The sequence below is a fragment of the Myotis nattereri genome, assembly GCF_964212035.1.
Source record: "Myotis nattereri genome assembly, chromosome: 6".
Classification (NCBI taxonomy): Eukaryota; Metazoa; Chordata; class Mammalia; order Chiroptera; family Vespertilionidae; genus Myotis; species Myotis nattereri.
In genome coordinates, this window is record NC_138081.1 from 5,424,199 (window position 1) to 5,445,682 (window position 21,484).

General features: G+C 43.6%; 1 protein-coding gene across 1 annotated transcript; it reads right to left on the bottom strand.

The window, feature by feature from the left end:
* Window positions 1-6,205: 6,205 nt before the first annotated feature.
* LOC308521526 (butyrophilin-like protein 1) lies at window positions 6,206-14,490 on the bottom strand (the record flags this gene model as incomplete). Its single annotated transcript, XM_081094603.1, is given in 9 exon segments — window positions 6,206-6,226; window positions 6,228-6,715; window positions 9,119-9,145; window positions 9,333-9,359; window positions 9,447-9,467; window positions 10,032-10,232; window positions 10,341-10,622; window positions 12,547-12,897; window positions 14,430-14,490. Coding segments are annotated over 9 exon segments (1,479 nt in total).
* Between the last annotated feature and the right edge of the window lie 6,994 nt (window positions 14,491-21,484).

The following is a 21,484-nucleotide window of genomic DNA, read 5'->3' on the forward strand; positions in this document are numbered from 1 at the left end:
TTAATTTCTGGGTTCTTTGTTCAATTCCATTGGTCTACACGTCTGTTCTTGTGCCAGTACCAGGCAGTTTTGAGAATAGTGGCTTTGTAATATAGCTTGATATCTGGTATTGTGATCCCTCTAAATTTGTTCTTTCTCCAGATTGCTTTGGCTATTCCAGGTCCTTTTTAATTTTATATGGATATTAGGAGAGTTGTTTCTAGGTCTGCGAAATATGCCGGTGGTATCTTAATAGGGATTAGATTGAATCTATAGATTGCTTTAGGTAGTATGGACATTTTAATGATGCCAATTCTACCAATCGATGAGCACAGTATATTCTTCCATTTGTTTATGTCTTCCTCTACCTCTTTTTTGAACATCCTGTAGTTTTCTAAGTACAAGGTCTTTCACTTCCTTAGTTAAGTTTATTCTTAGGTATCTTAATTTTTTTTGGTGCAATAGTAAATGAGATTGGGTTTTTTGTTTGTTTGTTTATTTCTCTTTCTGTGAGTTCATTTTTGGTGTATAAAAGTGCCATAGATTTCTGGGTGTTAATTTTTGTATCTTGCTACATTGCTAAATTCATTTATTAAATCTAATAGATTTTTGATGGAGTCTTTAGGGCAGTGGTTCTCAACCTTCCTAATGCTGCTACCCTTTAATATAGTTCCTCATGTTGTGGTGACCCCCAATTTCAATGTTACAAATTGAACATAATTAAAGCATAGTGATTAATCACAAAAACAATATGTAATTATATAAGTGTTCTCCGATAGTCTTCGGTGACCCCTGTGAAAGGGTCGTTCGACCCCCAAAAGGGCCGCGACCCATAGGTTGAGAACCACTGCTTTAGGGTTTTCTATGTACAATATCATATCATCTGTAACAATAGTTTTACTTCTTCTTTTCCAATTTGGATGCCTTTTGTTTCTTCTTGTCTGATTGCTATAGCTAGCCCATCCCATACTATGTCAAACAGGAATGGTGAGAGTAGGTATACCTATCGTGTTCCTCTTCTTAGGGGAAATGGTTTTAGTTTTTGCCCATTGAGTATGATGTTGGCTGTAGGTTTGTCATATATAGCTTTTATTATACTGAGGTATGATCCCTCAATTCTCACATTGCTAAGAGTTTTTATCAAGAAAGGGTACTGGATTTTGTCAAATGTTTTTTCTGCATCAATTGATATGATAATATGGTTTTTATCTCTCAAATTTTCATGTGATGTATCACATTTATTGATTTGTGGATATTGTACCATCCTTGTATCCCTGGAATAAATTCCACTTGGACATGGTGCATGATCTTTCTAATGTAATGCTGGATTAAATTTGCTAGGATTTTGTTGAGGATTTTAGCATCTGAGTTCATCAGCGATACTGGCCTGTAACTCTCTTTCTTTATAGTGTCTTTATCTGGTTTTGGGATAAGGTTAATGCTGGCTTCATAGAAAGAGCTTGAAATGTTCCTTCCTCTTGAATTTTTTGAAATAGTCTGAGGAGAAGAGGTTTTAGTTCTTCTTTGAATGTTGGTAGAACTTCCCTGTGAAGCCACCTGGTCCAAAGGCTTTTGCTTGTTAGAAGTTTTTTGATTAGTGCTTTCATTTCCTTCATAATTATCAGCCTATTCAGGTTTTTTTTTTTATTCTTCCTGATTGAATTTTGGAAGGTTGTATTTTTCTACATTTCCATACCCTCATTTTCAGTCTGTGTGAGTCCCTTGTTCTGTGGTGGGTCTCTTGTAGACACATATATATGGGTCATGTGTTCTTATCCATTCAGCCACTCTGTGTCTTTTGATAGAAGCATTTAGTCCTTTTTTTGTTTAAGGTTGTTATTGATAGGTACTTGTTTGTAATCATTTTTATTATTTATGCATGTGCTCCTTGTTGCCTTTCTATTTCTTTTTTTATAAAACAGTCCCTTTAGCATTTCTTGCATTGCTGGCTTGGTAGGGATAAACTCCCTTAGCCTTTTTTAGTCTGTGAAGTTCCTGATTTCCCCTTTAATTTTAAATAATAGCCTTGCTGGATAGAGTGTTCTTGGATTCAGTCCCCTTGCTTTGCATCACTTTGTATACTTCATGCCATTCCCTTCTGGCCTGATGTGTTTCTGTTGAGAAATAATTTGATAATCTAATGAGAGATCATTTTTAGGTAACTCTCTGTCTCTCTCTTGAAGCCTTTAGGATTCTCTCTTTGTCATTAATGTTTACCATTGTAATTATGACGTGTCTTTGTGTAAGTCTTTTGGGTTCATCTTGTTTGGGACTCTGTGCTTGTGTGACTTTTTCTTCCACAAATCAGGGAAGTTTTCTTTCATTATTTCTTCAAATAGGTTTTCTAATCCTTGCTCCTCTTCTTGTCCTTCTGTCACCCCTAATATATATATATATATATATATATATATATATATATATATATATATATATATATATATATATATATATATTACTATGTTTCATGTTGTCCCAAAGCTCCCTTAGGCTCTCCTCCTGCTTTCTAATTTTTCATCCAATTGCTGTTCAGATTGTGTGTTTTCTGCCCTATCTTCTAACTCACTAATTTAGTTCTCCACTACTAGTCTACTGTTGAATCCTGCCATCCTGTTTTTTACTGTAGCTATATCATTCTTGATTTCCTCGTGATTCTTACATAAGTTGTTGATTTTCTCATCCAAGTAGTTTATGAACTGTATGACCCTTAGTCTGAATTGTTTTTCTGACATATTGCATGCCTTTGTTTCATTTAGTTCCTTTTCTGGAGATTCCTCCTTTTCTTTCCTTGGGTGAGTTGTTTCTTTGTCTCCCCATTTTTGCTGTCCCTTTCTGGCCCTGGGCACCCAGTATGGAGGAGTTTGAGAGGTTGAAGACTCTATCAGGTCAATTGTCTGGAAATCGTTAGCCCAGAGGCTGAGTCTGCCTTGAGTCTCACTCCTTTATTGTCTCTGCTCTGAGTTTTATACCCTTCTGTCATGGATCTGGTTCCCCAGTTTTCTGTTTCAGATGCTCAGGGTGGTGGGTGCACATGCACAGTTCCTCTGTTGTGTGACTCCCTGTGAGGACCCAGAGCCCTCTGGCATGCAATTGCTCTGCAGTCCTGGCACCTGTGGCACCATGGCACTCTAAGTCCCTCTGTCATCACACTTACAGCATGGTCCTATGGCCCCTGGCTGGGCACACAGGCTTGCTCTGGGTCACCCCGGCAGTGCTCTCCTGTGGCCCAGAGTGAGGCATGTGCTGTGTTGCTCCAGGTAGCCCCTGCAGGACTGTTCCAGGGGCCTTGAAGAAGCGAGTGTGGGGTTTTTCTGTGTAGCACAGTCAGAGCTCCCCTGTCGCCTGAGTGGGGCACATGCTGGTGTACTCCAGGTTTCTCTGGCAACAAGACCCTGGGCTAGGGATGGAGTGGGCATTGGTTGCTGTGGGTCATACCTTGTTTTATTGTAGCCCAGAGTGAGACACATGCTGGGTTGCTCCAGTTCACCCCTCCTCAGTGTGGAGCAGGGACGGATTGCACTGGGTTGCTCAGTCCATGCTCTCTTGTCTCCCAGAGTGAGATCCACATTGTGTTGTTCCAGATGGCCTTAGCAGGACTGTCCCAGTGGCCAGGGTAGAGCAGGTATGGGTTGCTCTGGGTGACACGGTAAGAGCTCCCTGGTGGCCCTGAGTGAAGGGTGTACTGGGTTCTTCTGGGCCACCCATCCCGGGCCAGGGTGAAGCGGGTATGGGTTGCTTCAGGTCAACCCAGCTGGTCTATCCCAGGGGACTGGAGTGGAGCATGCACTGGTTGCTCTGGGTCACACAGTCCATACTCTCCTGTGGCCTAGGGTGGGCCATGCTCTGAGTTGCTCCAGGTCATCCCAGCAGCAGGTCCCAGGGCTTGGGTTGGAGCAGGCACTGGGTGGCTCCAGGTCAGGCTAGCAGCATGATTCTGGGGCCTGGGGTGGGGGTGGGGGTGGGGCACAGGTTTCCCCCTAGCCTGCATGCATTGTGTGATCTTGGAGCCAGATCCTAGGACACTGGGTCCCAGCTGGTTGTTGAGGAGCCCTGGTGTGGGAGCTCACTTTGGTGGCTCATGCTTCCTGCAGACGACTGGAACACTGCACTATTCATTGCTGGGGCACGGTGGTGGTTTCACATGGGTTATGACTGGCAAGTGGCATACTCTAGGGCAGTGGTTCTCAACCTTGGCTGCACATTAAAATCACCTGGGAATCTTTTTAAAATCCTGATTTCTGGGCCTCAGCCTCTGGAAATTCTGTTTCTTTGTTAGTAATGTTGTGGCCCCACCTTATAACAAAGAAACAGAATTTTTCAGAGGATGAGGCCAGAAATCAGGATTTTAAAAAAAGATTCCCAGGTGATTCTAATGTGCAGCCAAGGTTGAGAACCACTGATCTAGGCATCCTTTGCCATTCCTTATTGAAAATTGTCTCCTCAGCTGTGTCTAATTTGTTAATTCAGGGTGGATGTTCTCCAATTTATTTGCTTTTCTGGCTGGGCCCTAGGAGGAGGTGCATGACACTGCTGCCTATTTGGCTGCCATTTTCTATTCTCCCTCTAACTGTTATTCTAGCATGTGAGAATATGAATCAGTTCTGTAAAATTATCTGGTCAGAACCCCCTCTTGTACCTGATTTTAATCTTTCCTGCTATCTTCATTATTTCTACCTTGAATTATTCTGAAAATCTAGTCCTTTTGTCTCAACTTGTAACCGGCTTAAACATTTTCATAATTTTAGATTTATTGATAGCCACTAAAATCTCATCTCTGTGTAAAACTTGTTTTTGAATCCAAAATTTATAATGATCACATTTAGATATATTTTTGGCTCTATCTTTTTAAATCTTTTTTAAAAATATATCTTCTTCCTCTCTTCAAGGACTCCAATTACTTTTCTATTAGAGCGTTTAATTTTTTTTTCGCACAGCTCACCAATACTCTTCATTTTCTTAAACATTTATATTGAATTTTATTAGGGTAATATTGGTTAATAAAATTAGATAGGTTCCAGGGGTACAGTTCTATAACACATCATCTGTATGCTGTATTGTGGATTCACCACCCACAGCCAAGTCTTCTTCCACCACAATTTATTCCCCCTTTACCCTCCTCTATCTCCCCCGCACCCCTCGTTTCGCTCTGGTAATCACCATACTGTTGTCAGTGTCTATGAGTTCCTTTTTAAATTAATTTTTCTCTGTGTGTTAAATTTGGGATAGTTTCTATGTCTCTATCTTCAAGCTCACTAATCATTTATTTTTGCAATGGCTTGTCTGCTGTTAATTCCCTCTGATGTAATTTTCATCTCACACAGTGTAGTTTCTCTCTCCAGAAGCGCAATTTGGGTCACATAATAGGTAGAGTGACTGGAGGGAGAAGAAGCACCTTTCTTTATCTCTGCTTGTGGACAAACTGAGAATTCCCAAGAGTATAAAGTGGTCATTTTCTTATTAATATCTTAGGCAAAGTCTTTTCTCTTTCCTTCAACATGATAAATGCCTCTGACTTCACTCTGGCCTCCAGCCTCCATCATGTTGACACCATCACATTAGTTAGGATTAGATTGTGACTGATGTTTAGTTTTCTTTCTTCAAATTATCCTTGCATTTAAAGATCTAGATCAGCTTGTTATAAAATTATAGTTTCACTTTTCTCCTTTAATATTAGAAAACACATTCTGTCATTTTTATGCAGTACTGGTATTAAAAAATGTCAGGATATTTATCTAAATGTTTATTCCTGTATATACTGTGTTAGCAAAACTACTCAACATGTGGGCCACAGACAAGTGCCTCTATATAAACTTTCTTACCAGTTGTTTCTGAGACAAATACAGACAGCGAGTATATTATAACACTTTTAGAGCAAATTGACAGAATAATTGCAGGTATATTGAATCTAATAATAATTACCACTTGTAATCATGTGTCCTTTATTCACTTCATTTTACAGTAATTCATTTTAGAAAATTATCATTCTGTGATACATATATATAAATCAAGAAACAACATTTACAGCAATAAGCAAAAAATTCTACTTCTCTGGAGGTTGTTTAAGAGACACTGCTTGATGTAGTCAGACACTCTGGTCATGCAGACTTATAGGGCCTTATGCCAAGAGGCTTCGAAGTCAATGGCTTGGGGCCACCCAACAAGACTGGAATCCCAGCAGCATTACAGAGAACGGGCTACTGTCTTCATGGTATAGGGTTTTCCCTCTAAATCACTTAATATTGAGCAGATGGGGAAAGCTCCATGGATTCCAGTTTGAAGTAAGGATACAATGACCCAGAGAAGCTGAGCTGGGTGAAAGAAAAGATGTGGCTACCATCAGTCATGTTGTAGAAAGAAATGTCACCGTCCTCGTAATCCAAGAAAATCACAACCTTTTGTGGACACTTTTCTATCGGGAGATGCTCTGATAGAGAATTTTTTTGGAGACAACAGGCGAGAGCCCTGTAGTCACATCCCTTCTTCTCTAAGATTCTGAATTGTAATCCCCTGCTGTCTGTGGGCTCCTCATAAATGCCTAGAGTCCACTCATCAGTGCCCTCAATGTCCACCTCCCAGTAATATCTCCCTGACGTGAAGCCTTCCATATTAAGTGTGATGAGGTTGCCGTTTCCTTGCTTGTTACTAAGAGAGAGATCCTGTGTTTCCTCTCTCAAGGTCTCTTTTCTCTCTGTGTCAGAATTGTTCTGGAGAAAAGTTTTAAGATGTAGAGTCACAGGAGCTGGAAGAAAAGAAAGGAAAGGACAACACTGTAAATTTCAGACATCTGCTATACCGGAACCACAAATTAGCAAACGTGGGCTACGTGGTGAAAGACCACTCTTCTGAAATTGTGTTTGGGGAGGTGAGGCTGGGGGGTTAGCTGTGCTCTCCCCAGGGTGCGATGCTACTCATCTGGCCTTATCTCATCCATGCTGCTATCCGTGTTTTGGAAGAATGTCAGTGAGCCAGGGACTGCGGTGTTCACTTGAGAATAATGCTCTTTCCGTGTTTTCTGTGAATCAGACCTACAATCCTTAATGAGTAATAGGCTCCATGAGGGCTGACCTCTTTAAAGAGAGCAGCCCAGTTACTCTTGCCATTTTGAGCACTTTTTAGTTGGGGGTCTCCTCGCAGAGGGGCTGCACTAATTTCTGTTTCAGAACCAAGTGGACTCTACAGAGGAGAAAGCTGGGCCAACAGACAAAGGCAGAAGCACAATGGAGTAGCTAATCCCAGCAGCAAGTTTCAGTTCAGGTTAACATTTACTGACCTGCATGTTCTTCCCTCTCTTTACCAGAATAATGCTGCCTCCATCTTCAACTAGGCACTGACGTTAGGAAGGGAAATGGGGCGGCAGCGGGGGGTGGGGGTGGGGGGGGCAGTTAGATAAATAAAGAACTCCTCACCAATGTCGAACTGTTCCTTCCTCCAGTCTGAAAAAGAGCAATACCAATTGAGATCAAGATGGACACACAGCCAGGGAATGAAAAGGAGGAGGATTCTTCAACCCTGGCTCATTGCTAATTTTTCTGGACTCTCCTCACTTCCCCCTCTAAGCCCCTCACTCTGGTAATGTCCAGAAACTAGGGGACAGACGTAGCTTCCTGTGCCCTGCCTCAGGTTAGGAACCATCACCTAGTTCATCCGGATGCTGGGTTAGGGGACACCTGTAGAGGGTCCGGTGTTCCAGGTGCCTATGCTCTTAAGATCTCCATGGCCCTCCCTAGTGAGGACCAGACCTATCAAATGTCCTTTCATTTTATTTTATTTTACTTGGCGGCTTTTTCCTGCCTGTGACCTCCTCAAATGTGGCTTAAGCTACTCAACTGACCTCTATTATTTTGACCCCTGTAATCAGTTTCAATGTGTGCATGTTTTTCAGAGACAGATTCCTGCATCTGCTTCCGCTCATGGCCACTTCTCTTATAATAAGACCTGTGTTGTTATTTAAAGGTTGGATATTAACATAGAGTCTTAGGATGATAGGCAAATAAAGACATGGCCATGGTTCTCGACAGGAGCAGTGTTATGGTCTCTCACAGAACTTCCCTCCTGGACAAGTGTAGCTCCGATACAGAGAACCCTGAGGAACAGCTGAAATCATCCCAAGCTCTTCGCCTTAGAAGTAAGGAGACTGAGGCCAAGACAGAGAATGACCCTATTCCTCAGCTGAAACTGTTAAGAGTTAGAGCTAAAACTTCTGTCCTCATCCTCAGTACTTGCTGTCTCCCCTGGAATTATGGGAACATTTTTAAGCGTCTTGTAACAGAAAACTCTATAGAAACTGCCTCATTAACTTATATTCTTGTGAGGGGCTCCTCTGACCTCCTCCTATCAAAGCACTTTTCAGGCTGTGTGCAGTTGCTAGCTAACTTTCCCAGTGGATTTAAGTTCCATAGGGTCAGAGATAATGGCTCATGCCACCAACATCCAGCACAATGTCTGGCATATGAAATTGCACACACATACGTTCAAAGAATGACCTGATATGTTTTCAAGGTCCAACTCTATTACACACACACACACACACGCACACACACACACACTTACTTAAAACCCACACAATACATAGAAGGTATAACAACAATCAATTCCTTCTACCACCAGATAGACATATTTTTTAAAATTTTATAAATGATATTGAGTTATTTGAAAACATAAATCCATCCCTGTATATTGAACTTTACTTTCTTTGTTTCAAATAAGTAAAGTCATAGTTAATATATTTCCCAAATTTAAAATATAATACATTATCTGCTCTTTTAAACCTTAATTTCAGTATAGAAATGCTGCTATAATGGGTTACTTTTTATTCTTCCCAAATCTCATCAAAATTGCTCTGAGTTCTGTGCCTTCCTTCTCCATGATGGATGAGCTAACAATTATTGTTGAATCATACCCTATACGTGTTGTAAAAGTCCCCGGTTAGCAGCTATTTCTCCTCTATCCTTAGTTTTGGAAAACAATTGATTACTTAAGCATCCAAATACAAAATACTACAGGTTGAAACTCAATACATTTTCACAATGTGTGTGTGTGTGTGTGTGTGTGTGTGTGTGTGTGTGTTGTGATTTTGTCTCTGCTTATTGTGCTCAGAATACCAGAAGCACTAGGCAAGGTCTGAGGCCAAAGAGTTACTTACCAGGATATAGCAGGGCCTTCTTCCAATCTGAACAGAACAAATCCAGGTAAAACATGTGAGACATTCATCTGGGGCTTCACATTCCTCTCCCTCCACCTTATTTTTCTTCCACTGATTATTATTGAATCTCTTAGTCTTCCCCTCTGAGGAGAAGGAGCTGAGGAAGTGTTGGGCATCAGGACGTCAGGTGGCAGGGGAAACCAGGGAGTCTTACCTGCAACGTATAACTTCTTCCGCCTCTCTGGAAGAAACAGCACTCAATGAGAAACCCACAACAGGTGTGAAAGGAAAGCAAGTTCCCCAGGGCATGAGAAGAAGCAAGACTCACCCAGCTCTGCTTTGAGATTCGCTGAAAGAAAAGATATAAACTCCATCAAGATGGGTTTTAGCTGCTCCTGAGTTCGGGAAGTAGCTAAATAAATTAAATTTGGCTTTCCCTTAGGGGAACCATAGTAAAGTAGGCAAGAAAATTAGAAGACTTACATGTCAAATCTAACATGACAAGAGCTAAGAGAAGTTACTTGGGAAGTATCACAGAGCCACAGAAGAAGGCGTGCCCATGCTTCATGGGGTTTAAGATTTCTTAGTGGTTTCTGAAACTTGTTCTTGAAGGAGGAATAGGAAGAGAAGATGGTGGCAGACAGTTCCACAGTTGGAGCATCAGCATAGGCTGGGGCACAGAGGCATGGAAGGACCTGGCATGGTCTGAGCCACATGAGGAGGCTCGTGACCACTACCACAGACCTCCTGGCTTCCCACATGGTTTTCTCATTCCCTGGGGCTCCTGTGGAATTCTTGGTACCCTGTGATTTCCTTGAGGCCTTTAGGAAATATTTTATTTCCCCATTCTCACTGCACAATGTATCCCCAGCTATTTTATAAAGCTCTGATTTGCCCTGCTGCCCCAATTTACCTTTGGCATTAAGTGCCTTTTCCTTTTCACGCTTCATCTGATCACGTTCGTCAGATTCATCATCCCTCTTCTTTAGTTCTCTCTCTTTGGCCAGATGTTCTCTCCAGCCAGTGTAGCTGATCCCGATGAGGAGGAGCACCAGCACAGGGAGTGTCCCAGCCAGGGCTGCCTTCCATGGAGACACCCTGGGGAAGAAGGGCTCTGACAGGCAGGGACAGATGCGGTGAGGACCACCTGAGGGAAGCCCTACCCACCTTCCCTCCCCTTACCACACCCCCAGCTGTGCCTTGGAGATTGTGCCTCACTGACCTGGGAGGAAGATGGTTGACACCTTCTCCTGCCCAGAGAGGGGATTCTGGACGGAGCAGGTCACATTGCCTAGAGAGCTGTCCATGACGACAAGTGATGCCTCCACGTGGAAGAGCCCATCTCCATCTTGGGTCAGGGACTCAGAGTGGGACAGGAGCTTCACTCCCGCCTTGTCGCTCCACTGCACCCTGGGGTTTGGGAACCAGCCACCTGAGGAGCACAGCACTCGAATCCCGCCGTCCTCAGGCCCCGTCATGTGAACGTGAGGGTCAGAGCCCAAGCCTGAGGAGAGAAGGCATGTGCCTGAGACACGTGGTCTTTGGTGCTCAGGAGTCTCTGAGGCTAAAGGCCACACTGCCCTTCACTAAGCAGATGAGTAAACTGAAGCTCAGAGGTCAAGAAACCGCTCAGAGCCAGCATTAGGGTGACCTGTGATTCAGTTTCAAAATCAACATAATGCTGGTGCACTATACTTGGACTAAGAGAGCACTGAGGTAATATTAAGAAGAGAAAAGAACAGGAAAAATGAAAGTTAGAAAAAAGAGTTTAATTATATTAGTTATCTTTCTCTCCCGATTGGATAAAACTAATGTTTGGGGGTATCAGTACCTATCTGAATCAATGCTAGTCAATTAATTTTCTGGGATCCTTTGGAGTACCAAAACATCAGAAATATTGCCTTCATTATTGTTCAAAAGTGAACAGGGTATGTACTCTTATTCTCACTGGGAGCTTAGGAAATTGACATTCTGCAAGGTAGTCTGGGTTCCAAAATGATGGCAGATTAAGTAGAAGCTACACTGATACTCTCCCAAGACCAAAGTGAAATTACAACTAAAATACAGAAAAACCATCCTATATAATAAAAGGCTAATATGCAAATTAACTGATAGGCAGAACAACTGCTCACTTTCACATGTAGTGACCACCAGGGGCAGATGCTCAATACAGGAGCTGCCCCCTGGTGGTCAGTGCACTCCCACAGGGAGAGTGCCACTCAGCCAGAAGCCGGCTTATGGCTGGCAAGTGCAGTGGCAGTGGTGGGAGCCTCTCCCGCCTCCGCAGCAGAGCTAAGGACCCTGAGGGGGATGTCCACCAGGGTTCCTGGACTGTGAGAGGGTGCAGGCCTGGCTGAGGGACCCCCTCCTCCTGTGCACGAATGTCATGCACTGGGCCTCTAGTCCTGAATAATCAACTAAAGACTAGCTGGAGAGAACCCCAATAACTAAGGATGAAAAGTGGACACCACATAGAGACTGGTAGGAAGGGCAGAGGTTGAGGGGGCTGGTTGGGCTCCCACAGGCAGCAGCTAAAGTTCCAGAGGTCTTGGGTCTGGTGCCGTAGCCCAGAGTACCAGAACTGAGAAGGGTACCCACATAACATTTGGTTGTGAAAAGCAGCAGGGTTTCTGTCTGCCAGGGAGAGATGGCTGGAAATTCAGGGACAATACACAAAATTTCGTGTGCAGCCACTCATCTTGGCCTCTGGCAGAGGGAGGGCAGAGTGGACTGGAGCTGTGTGAGGATAATCCAGGGTTGGGGGTCTGGGTTTAGAGCTCAGAAGGCAGCCACCCCAGTTTCCTGTCCTCAAACTGCAGAGGACATCCTTCTCAGGGAGACCTTTGCCACCCAGGCAGCTTTGGCTGGAGGGGAAGCAATTGCCCCACACTGTGGGAAAACCACTCACCCCACCCTGTGGAGTCTATGCCTTGCTGTATGTGCCTTCATAGCCTGAGGCTCATTAAGACTGAGAATAAAAGTTAGACGGCAGGCAGAGGAGGATCTCTGGAGGCTTTCAGTCTTGGCCTGCCCTGCTTCTTGGGCCTGGGGCAAGGAAAAGCAGACCTTGATGTACATCTTGGTCTTTTGCAAAGGCACTCAGCCCCAGCAGCGGAAGCCACAAGGTGTGGATTGCTGATAGCTCTAAACAAGGTTCTCAGGGCCAGTCGCAAACTGCATCTGCCATTGTCCTGCAATAGACTGAAGGCCTGGGGCAGGGGACAGGGGCAGGCTAGAACTGGTCAGTGGGGACATGAAAGGGATATATGTAATACTTTCAACAATGATTATTTTAAAAAAGAAGAAAACAAAGAAAATATTCTGCAAGGTAAAGTAGCATGTCAGCATCACAAGGAATGCTTAGGAATCCAGACATCCTCATCTTTCTCTTTGCTTTACAGCAGGACAGGTGAGCCAGATGGACATACCTATAACGTGCAGCTCTACAATGGCCTCCTGGGAAATGTGACCGTCCTTAAACTGGCACCGGTACTGGCCATTGTCAGAGGCACGGACGTGGTGGATCAGCAGGGCCATGGCCCCCTTGCCGATGGAGTCCCCCACCAGCTCGGTCCTGCCACGGTACTCCAGCATTTGCTCTCCACCTTGTTCCTGCCCATTCTTGTACACAAGCACAGCGGGGGACAGCTGGGCTCGGTACCACCGGATGTGCATGTGGGCTATACTCTGCTCAGGGGACAGCTGGCAGGGCAGAGTGGCATCTGCCCCTAGCAGGACCATGACGGGTTCAGCTGGCCCCTTCACAGAAAACCCGGGTGCTGCATAAGAATCAGAGAGAGATTAGAGGGGATGAGTGAGGGGAGAAGAGATGAAAGACCCATCTGCATTTCTTTATTTAGAGACCCATACATATTTTCTTACTTATATTACTTTCCAAAAAGTTAATACATATTTTTAAATTGATTTATATATAAAAATCTGACTTCTTCAACTGTATTCCCCTGAAGTAACAACTATTTATAGTTTGGTCTTTGAGAAGGCATTTTTTTCTATGCATTTATGTGTGAATTAGGTAAAGCCAATGTAAAAGAGATTTATTGATAATTAAATATGGCAAAGTAACTTATTAAGCATTTCTCTTTTGTTGTGGTGGAGAGAGGGATATTGAAAGGTACTTCCCTCGTCATTCTTCCCTTTGCCTCCCAGCACTCTGTTCCTAGAAGGATAAATAGATGTTTCTGACCTTGACATTTAGGTTACTGAATGTTGGGTTGGGATGCCGGGAGGATTATAGTGTATGGCTATCCCAAGGTGAAAAGTAGAATTTATAAGGTAAGGTAAGCTATTTTAGGTCTTTTATTTTTAATAACTATGAAGGCTTGGAATCATAGAGAATTTTTTTTTTTCATACAAACTATTTTCTTGAATGGATAAAGAAGATGTGGTACATACTAGTATACAGAATGGAATATTATTCAGCCACAGAAAATGGAATGAAATCTTACCACTTGTGACAACATGGATGGCCCTACAGGGTATTATGCTAAGTGAAATAAGTCAGACAAACAAAAGAAAAATATCATGGTTTCACTTATATGTGAAATCTAATAAATACATAAATAAATAAATGAAAACAAGAAAGATGCATAGATACAGAAAACAAACTGTTGGTTGCCAGAGGGTAGGGGTGGTTAAGGGGCCTGGGTATAAAAAGTGAAGGAATTAAAAAGTACACATTGGCAGTTATAAAATGGTCTCAGGGATGTAAAGTACAGCATATGGAATGTAGTCAATAATATTGTAATAACTGGGTATGGTGTCGGTGGGCACTAGACTTATCAGGGGGAACACTGTGTAGATTATGTAATTGTCTAACCACTATGCAGTACACCTGAAACTAATATAATATTGAAGGTTAACTATAACTGAAAATTTTAAAAAATATTTTAAATTTAAAAATAATAGGCCGAAACCGGTTTGGCTCAGTGGATAGAGCGTCGGCTTGCGGACTGAAGGGTCTCAGGTTCGATTCCGGTCAGGGGCATGTACCTGGGTTGCGGGCACATCCCCAGTAGGAGATGTGCAGGAGGCAGCTGATCGATGTTTCTCTCTCATCGATGTTTCTAACTTTCTATATCTCTCACTTCCTCTCTGTAAAAAATCAATAAAATATATTTTAAAAAAATAATAATGTATAAGATTTACTGAGAGAAGTGCAAAACTTGGATGCCAGTGGTTCCAGGTGTTAAGAAGCAGGGCAGTCCTACCAGAGCAGAGGGCTGGATCCCCAGGGAAGGGAATGAGGATGCCTGCAGGCCTAAATGGGAACTTTACCTAAATTATAAAATACCCCTTTGTGTCGAGTCACTTACAGACATCTGCCTGAAAGCTGTTTTGCCATAGAAAACCATGATGACTAAAAAGTGACTGGTGCCCCCTGGGCAACATCTGCATTTGGAGGCCCAGGATCCTGGGGATCCTGTACATGGTTAGGATTTAAGGGCCGGCAAATGCAGGGTGGGGTGGGAAGGGTTCAGAAAGGCATGCTGTGTGGGTGCTCAGGAGGGCTGAGCACTAATGGCAAAGGCATGTGACCTGAGAGAAGAAGCTCCTGATTGGTCTGTCCCAGGAGCGTGGATCAGGCAGTCCTGGACAAGGAGCATGACACTGGCCATTAGGCTGGACTGAGCCAAGACCCCTTCCTTTCCCTTCCTGTGTACAACCCAGGGAACTGGTATAACTCGAAGGATATCTATTCCTTACCAACTGTACTGGGCTGTTGGCCATACATGTTACATGAGCCATTTAATTTAGAAAAAGGCATTGGCATTCCTTAAAGCCATGATGAACTGGAAAATATCATCTGCTTCACATAAATGGGGTCATTGTGTATCAACTTCTGCAATAGGAACATGCAGCTATTTTAATACAGAAAGTCCTAAATGTTGCCACCATCACATTTAAACTTTCCTACATCAATTATGACTACAGACAGCCCCACAATAAACACTATCCTATATAATAAAAGGCTAATATGCAAATTGTCCCCTTGACTGGGCGTTTGACCAGGGGATGGGGCTGGCCAGCCAACCACCACAGCTCCACCCCCTGGCTGGCCTGGCAATCGGCCCCCATTGGGGTGGTCTGGCCAGACCCCACATAGACAAATTCGTGCACCAGGCCTCTAGTATATAATAGGTGTACATATGGGAGAGCTTATCCTTAGGGTACATTCTTGTAGGTTTGCTGAGTCAACGTATATGGAAATTAAACATTTGATACTCACTGCCTAATTGACCTTAAATCAGAGGTAAAAATATCATTATTATAATCTCATAGCTAGTTTATCTTTAAGCCTGGTGTCTGAAAACTTTATACTGAAGGTCCTTTTATTATATAAAGGAAAAAACTCATGTCCCAGAAAAAAATAAATACCTTTTCCCAAGATTATAACCAGATAGAGCTCAGGGATCTTGAGTCCACATTCTTTGTACACAGATTGAGTTTTCTTGGCAGTGAAAACATCATTTTACAAACATTTACATCAAAATTAAACAGGCTAAAATCACACATAGGCAATAAAGATTTAGATAAATATTACAGCTATGAGTTTTATGAGGTCTAACCACAGGCATAAGGGACATTGACATGAAGGCGATCACCCCTTTCCTGGCCCAGCCCTCCAACCCCCTGCTGGCAGCAGACACAGCCACAGTCCCGGATAGAGTGTGACCCCTGGATAGCCTGCTTTATCCTCACAGAAGAACCATTGAAAACAAGCCAAAAAGTAAAAAGCTCGAGGGAGAACACGGACCTGCGGAGCACCATGCGGGCACCTGGAGGAGGAGGACGGGGAGGAGACAGCCAGTGGCACGGCCAGGAACACCCACCATCTTCAGGGCAGGAGGCAGCACGGGACGCACACTGTTCACTGAGGGAGGAGGGTGGGCTGAGCAGAGGGTGAGAAAGTCCACAGGGTGAACGGTTTAGGAAAAAGTCCCCTCCCAAACACTGACTTTTGTACTCAGGGTTTTGTCTGTTGTCCCTCACAGGCCTTCCGATAAGCACCACCAACTCCCACCCACCTGCCAATGGGTTTCCTTTCCTCTTTTTTCTGAAAACCAGCTGGTTCCCCCACAGGTGTGGACAGCTGTAAACCGTCCTCTTGTGTCCTGTGAGCTGTCTGCTCGCCTGGGGACCCTGGGGACGCGCCTCTCACCTGGCTCTCTTGAAAGAGAAAGCCCTGAGTTCAACGTTGAGAAACAAAGTCAGACACAAAATCAGTCCATTCTCTCAGCCAATCTTTCTCCTTCTTGTCATTCATTCATTCATCCATTCATTCACTCACTCATGCCTTCATTGATACTTTTTTTATTTCTTTTGACCACAAACAGCTCTTGTGGCTTAGCTCCCCAAGAAAGGCAGTTTTCTCACCATGTGACCCTGAGGTCAAGCCCTCCCTTTTCCAGGACCCACATGCCCCAAAGACACACCTGCACATCCCACACCTTTCTCTCTCACCGTCCAGACTGGGCCACAGGGTGGGTGTTCCTGGAAGCCCCTGGTCTCCTCCGTGTACCCACAGTGCCCGCTCCAGAGGCAGTTTGCACCTGGCTGTCCTTGTGGTCAGCATCCAAGGCTGTGGCTGCAGGGGCTGGGACCAGCAGGCTTCAACCCGCCCTGATTGGGAAAATATCCTCAGGAGGGGGGCAAAGAGCACTGCCAGGAGGCACTGGCATTGGCATGCCTCTATGAGAAGGGTCTGATGAGAAAGGCACAGCCTGCCTCCACTCTCTAGTTACTTTGAAAGAGGGGGATAAAGGCCATCCCGGTGGACTTTGGACTGAGCTGAGTATGAAATGATAAGAACTCTGAAGTTGCTTTGGTGGAAAATGCTCAGTGCAGCTCCTCCTCCTGCCTGCAGAGGGCGGCAGTCACATATTTCAGAGAGGAAATCTTCCTGTAAGATATTCAGGTGTTGGTCCTCCCAATGTTCAATTCACAAATGGGACTGATTTAGACAATAAAACCAACAGGAGCATGCTTCCCTTTGGGGAGTAAAACCACACCCTGAAGGACATTGGAAGTCATGTGCAGAGCTTTGCGGGGAAAATAGGAGGTCAGAAAGGGGAGGCTCTGTGCTCCAAGAACCTTAGGGCTCCCAGGAGTGGAAAGAAGCAGTAGCACAGCTGTACAGTGCCAGACATAGAATGTGCTCAAAAGGTGTTTTCTTTCCATTCCACATACTTTCCAAGTTCAATCTGATTCTTCACCTGCACGTCACTACACATTGCTCTCTCACAAGGTTTATAGATAGAGACACAACTAGCCAGTGCATAAACATTACTGTGGGAGCCAGTAACAGTCTGGCCAAAGGGAGACCAAACACCTAAATTCTCTGGAGACAGTGCGGTGCATTCAGCTTTTAACAAATTAAATTTCTGGGATCAGTTTGCACACAATGGAGACATGGTTTTGAAAAGACATTTCAGTGAGGTTTTACAAATGCTCACACTCATATAACCACCACCTCGATCAAAATGTGGACCATTTCCATCAATTGAAAATTTTCTTCATGTCCATTGTTCACCAGGACAATCCAGGACAAACAAAAGAAATCTGATGCAAATCACTATAACTTAGTCTTCCCTGTTCTAAAATTTCAAAACAAGGAGAAAGGAATCATACACGATATGTGATTTTGTGTTGGTTTCTTCAGTTAAACACAATGTTTTTCGAGAGTCAGCCACATTATGTGTATCGGCACTTTTTTATTTTTATTGCTGCATGATATCGCATTGTTTGACTAAAGTAAAATACGTTCTCCCGCCGTTCTCTTCAGGGCTGCCCTCCACTCATGCCTCCCTCCTAGTGCATTCACACTCTTTCACACCAGGCTGGGAAGCCTCTTCTGGTGCACTTGGGCCCTGACCCCACCTAACAGTTAGGTCTGAAGTGTTGGGGAATGGGAACGGCACACTGAGGGGAAGAGAGGAGAGTTGAAACACTACTTGCCTCTTTTGTTTACTTTGAAACTTATGATGTGGTGTGTGTGTGTGTGTGTGTGTGTGTGTACTCTGTTTTAAACGTCAATATATTAATACACATATCCAGCAAAGCTGAAAAATACATTTGGAAAATGTATATACATAACAGATATTTTCCACAATAATAGAAAATTGTTTGAGTAGAGTCCATTAATCTGTGGAAAATATTTTGAGTGAGTTATATTACATACACGTCAGTGTTTGTTGTTTAAGAGAGAAAAAGTGAAGAGAAAGAGAGAACTACAAGCTGTTTATTTCAAAAAACAGTTTTTAAAACAATGTGAACAGTATAATTCTCTTTGTTTAATAATTACAGAAGAGTAGACATCAAAATCACACAAAAATTAATGATTGGGTATTTATTTCTGAATGGTAGAAATATGGGTGTTTCTAGCTTCCTGTCTAATAATAGACAAACATGGTAATTGACTGTACCTTTGCTATGCTTCCCATTGGCTGATCAGGGCGATATGCAAATTAACTGCCAACAAAGACAGTGGTTACACACCAACAAAGATGGCGGTTAATTTGCATATGTGGGCGCAATGCTGGGAGGTGAAAGGGGAAAGACAGAAGAAGCTGCCTGCCGCTGATGGTGATCAGAAACCCAGGCGGCAGGCAAGAACCGGGCCGCCATTGCCGCCCCCCCCCAGCAGTGATTGGAGAACCGGGGCCACCAACGCCGCCCTTGAGCCGGTGATCAGAGAAGCTGTGCAGGGCAGGAAAGAGGCGGCCCTGACCCCTACATAGATCGAGAGCACCTTTCAAACTGCAAACCCCACGAGACCAGGTCCTGACAGCCAAGTAGATTGTGAGCACCTTTCAAACTGCGCGGGTAAAACCCCCTGAGACCGGGTCCTGACTGCTATGGGCCACGAGCACCTTTCAAACTGCAAACCCCATGAGACCGGGTCCTGAACACCATGTAGATCACAAGTACCTTTCAAACTGCGTGGGTAAATCCCCCTGAGACTGGGTCCTGACCACTATGTGCCACGAGCAACTTTCAAACTGCGCAGGTAAAACTGGTGAGACTGAGTCCTGGACCCTACATGCCGTCACGTAGATCGTGAGCACCTTTCAAACTGCAAACCCCATGAGACCGGATCCTGACAGCCACATAGATCGCAAGCACCTTTCAAACTGCATGGTGATTGGAGAAGTACCTGTATTTTTTTTTCCAAAGTACCTGTATTTTTAATAATTTCTTGACATGGTAAAAGAATTTTACATTATGATCCAAGGGTGGTGGGGTGAGGAGAACGAGCAGCAGAACAATCCAGCAAACAAAAAGGGAAACAGAAATGCATGGTGGAAGGGATTTGAAGGGTGGGTAGGGGCATTGCCCAACTAAAATGCAATTGGTTTGTTACTGAGTACTATTCATGGGAAGACAGCATCCTGACTCCTTCTCTATACAGCATATTGGGAGTAAATATGATGCATCCAGGTGGAAATATGATTAGGGGTTGGAAGACAGACAGGGAAAGGAGAAGTCAGAAATAGACACTGAGGGCATTACTGGCTGACTGGCTGCAAATGCTGACTCTCCAATAGTGATAGAATAAAAAAGTATGGGATATCTCTAGAAGATTCAAGAGATAGGGGGCAACTCTTCTATGGTTTTGACTTGCCCAGGAGATTTCCACATATACACATGTACACACCTATGTTTGCATGCACACACATATACACATAACTGACTGCCCTCCCTGGAAGCACAGAAGAAGAAGCTTACAGAAGAAGAAGCCACCCACCTTTGATCCAGGTGCCAGCGCCTGAAGCTGGCTGTAGCCCAGGAGATGGACAAGCCACCCACCCAAGGTCCCAGGCTGCAGCCACCCAGAGAAGCTGCCAGCCCTGTGGTCCAGGGCGCCAGCACCTGTGGCCAGGGAAATAGGTTCCCTCTTCTCCTACTGCAATCATTACTTCAATATTCCCCTTCTGAATTTCTCTCCTGTGCTGCAACCCAACTCCACTTTTCATCGGAAGGATACGGAACAGAGAGAGCAGTGTTAAAAGCTTATATTTTTAAGCCGGTAAGGTTGGTACTTAAAGATATAAATGGAAAACTAGTGTCCTTAAGGTAAGAAAGGTTACAAAGGACAGGGACAGCGCTTGACCTATTATATCCAGCACTCCATACGGGGACTGAAAACTTTGCAATGATGACAATTAGTGAAGATATGAATCAACTAAAATAGTTGACAGGGACAATTCTTCCATTTTTGAAAATATCTACATCAAATCTGTTTAGATTTTCATCTGCATAATATAACACATTCTGACAAGACCACCATCACCACCAATGTGGTCAGTGTTGTGCCGACAAATGTTTAATAACTGAGGGCCCCCCTCCCGGAGTGCACAAATTTTTGTGCACTGGCCTACTAGTCTATTATATTTGCTTATTTCTAATTTCCAGGTTTCTTTAACATGAAAAAGTAAAGAAAAATGTGAATAGAAAGATTTTTTAAATAAAACTGTGATGTGTAAAAGGAAAGATTCATTTGTGGGAGATGCAGGATTTGAGAACCAATCAACATTCTTGGGAATGAAAAACTGGCTTGAAATAGAAACCAAGTGGGAGGGGCAATATCAGGGTAGACAACACTGAAGATCAACTCATCAGGCTAGAAAAGTGGAGTTACTGAATTCTCCCAGAATACAGTACATTAAATCAGAGACATACTTTAGGAAGCACAAGTTTAGGAGCAACAGATCCAGAATTTTAACATTCAGCTCATAGGATTCCTCAAATAGAAAGAAGGAAATTAAGGACAAGAACCAGGTCTCTGTATTGAAAGGACATTTAAATAAAGTTGGGTCATTGGAGAAAAATGGGTCATTTATACATGAAATCTTGTAAAGTTTTAGATCTTAAAAAAAAAAACAAGCAAACAAAAATCGCAAAGCTTCCAGAGTCCTCCATACACCTGTCATTCAACATTTGCTGCTAGAAAACAAATGAATATAGACTTTACTTCCCTGAGCGGAAGCTACAATTATCTAAGGCACAAAACTATCATCTAAGTGTAAAGCAAACAACAACAAAAAAAACAAACAAAACAAAACAGTAAAGTTCTGGACAAGCAAGGAATCAGAAGTTCTCTCTTCATAAAACCTCTCATATAAAGAGAGAAAGTTGCACCCTAGCTGGTTTTTCTCAGTGGGTAGAGCATCGGCCTGTGAACAGAAGGGTCCCAGGTTTGATTCCAGTCAAGGTCACATGCCCGGTTGAGGGCTCAATCCCCAGTAGGGAACATACAAGAGGCAGCCGATCAATGATTCTCTCTCATCATCACTGAGGTTTCTAACTCTCTCTCCCTCTCCCTTCCTCTCTGAAATCAATAAAAAT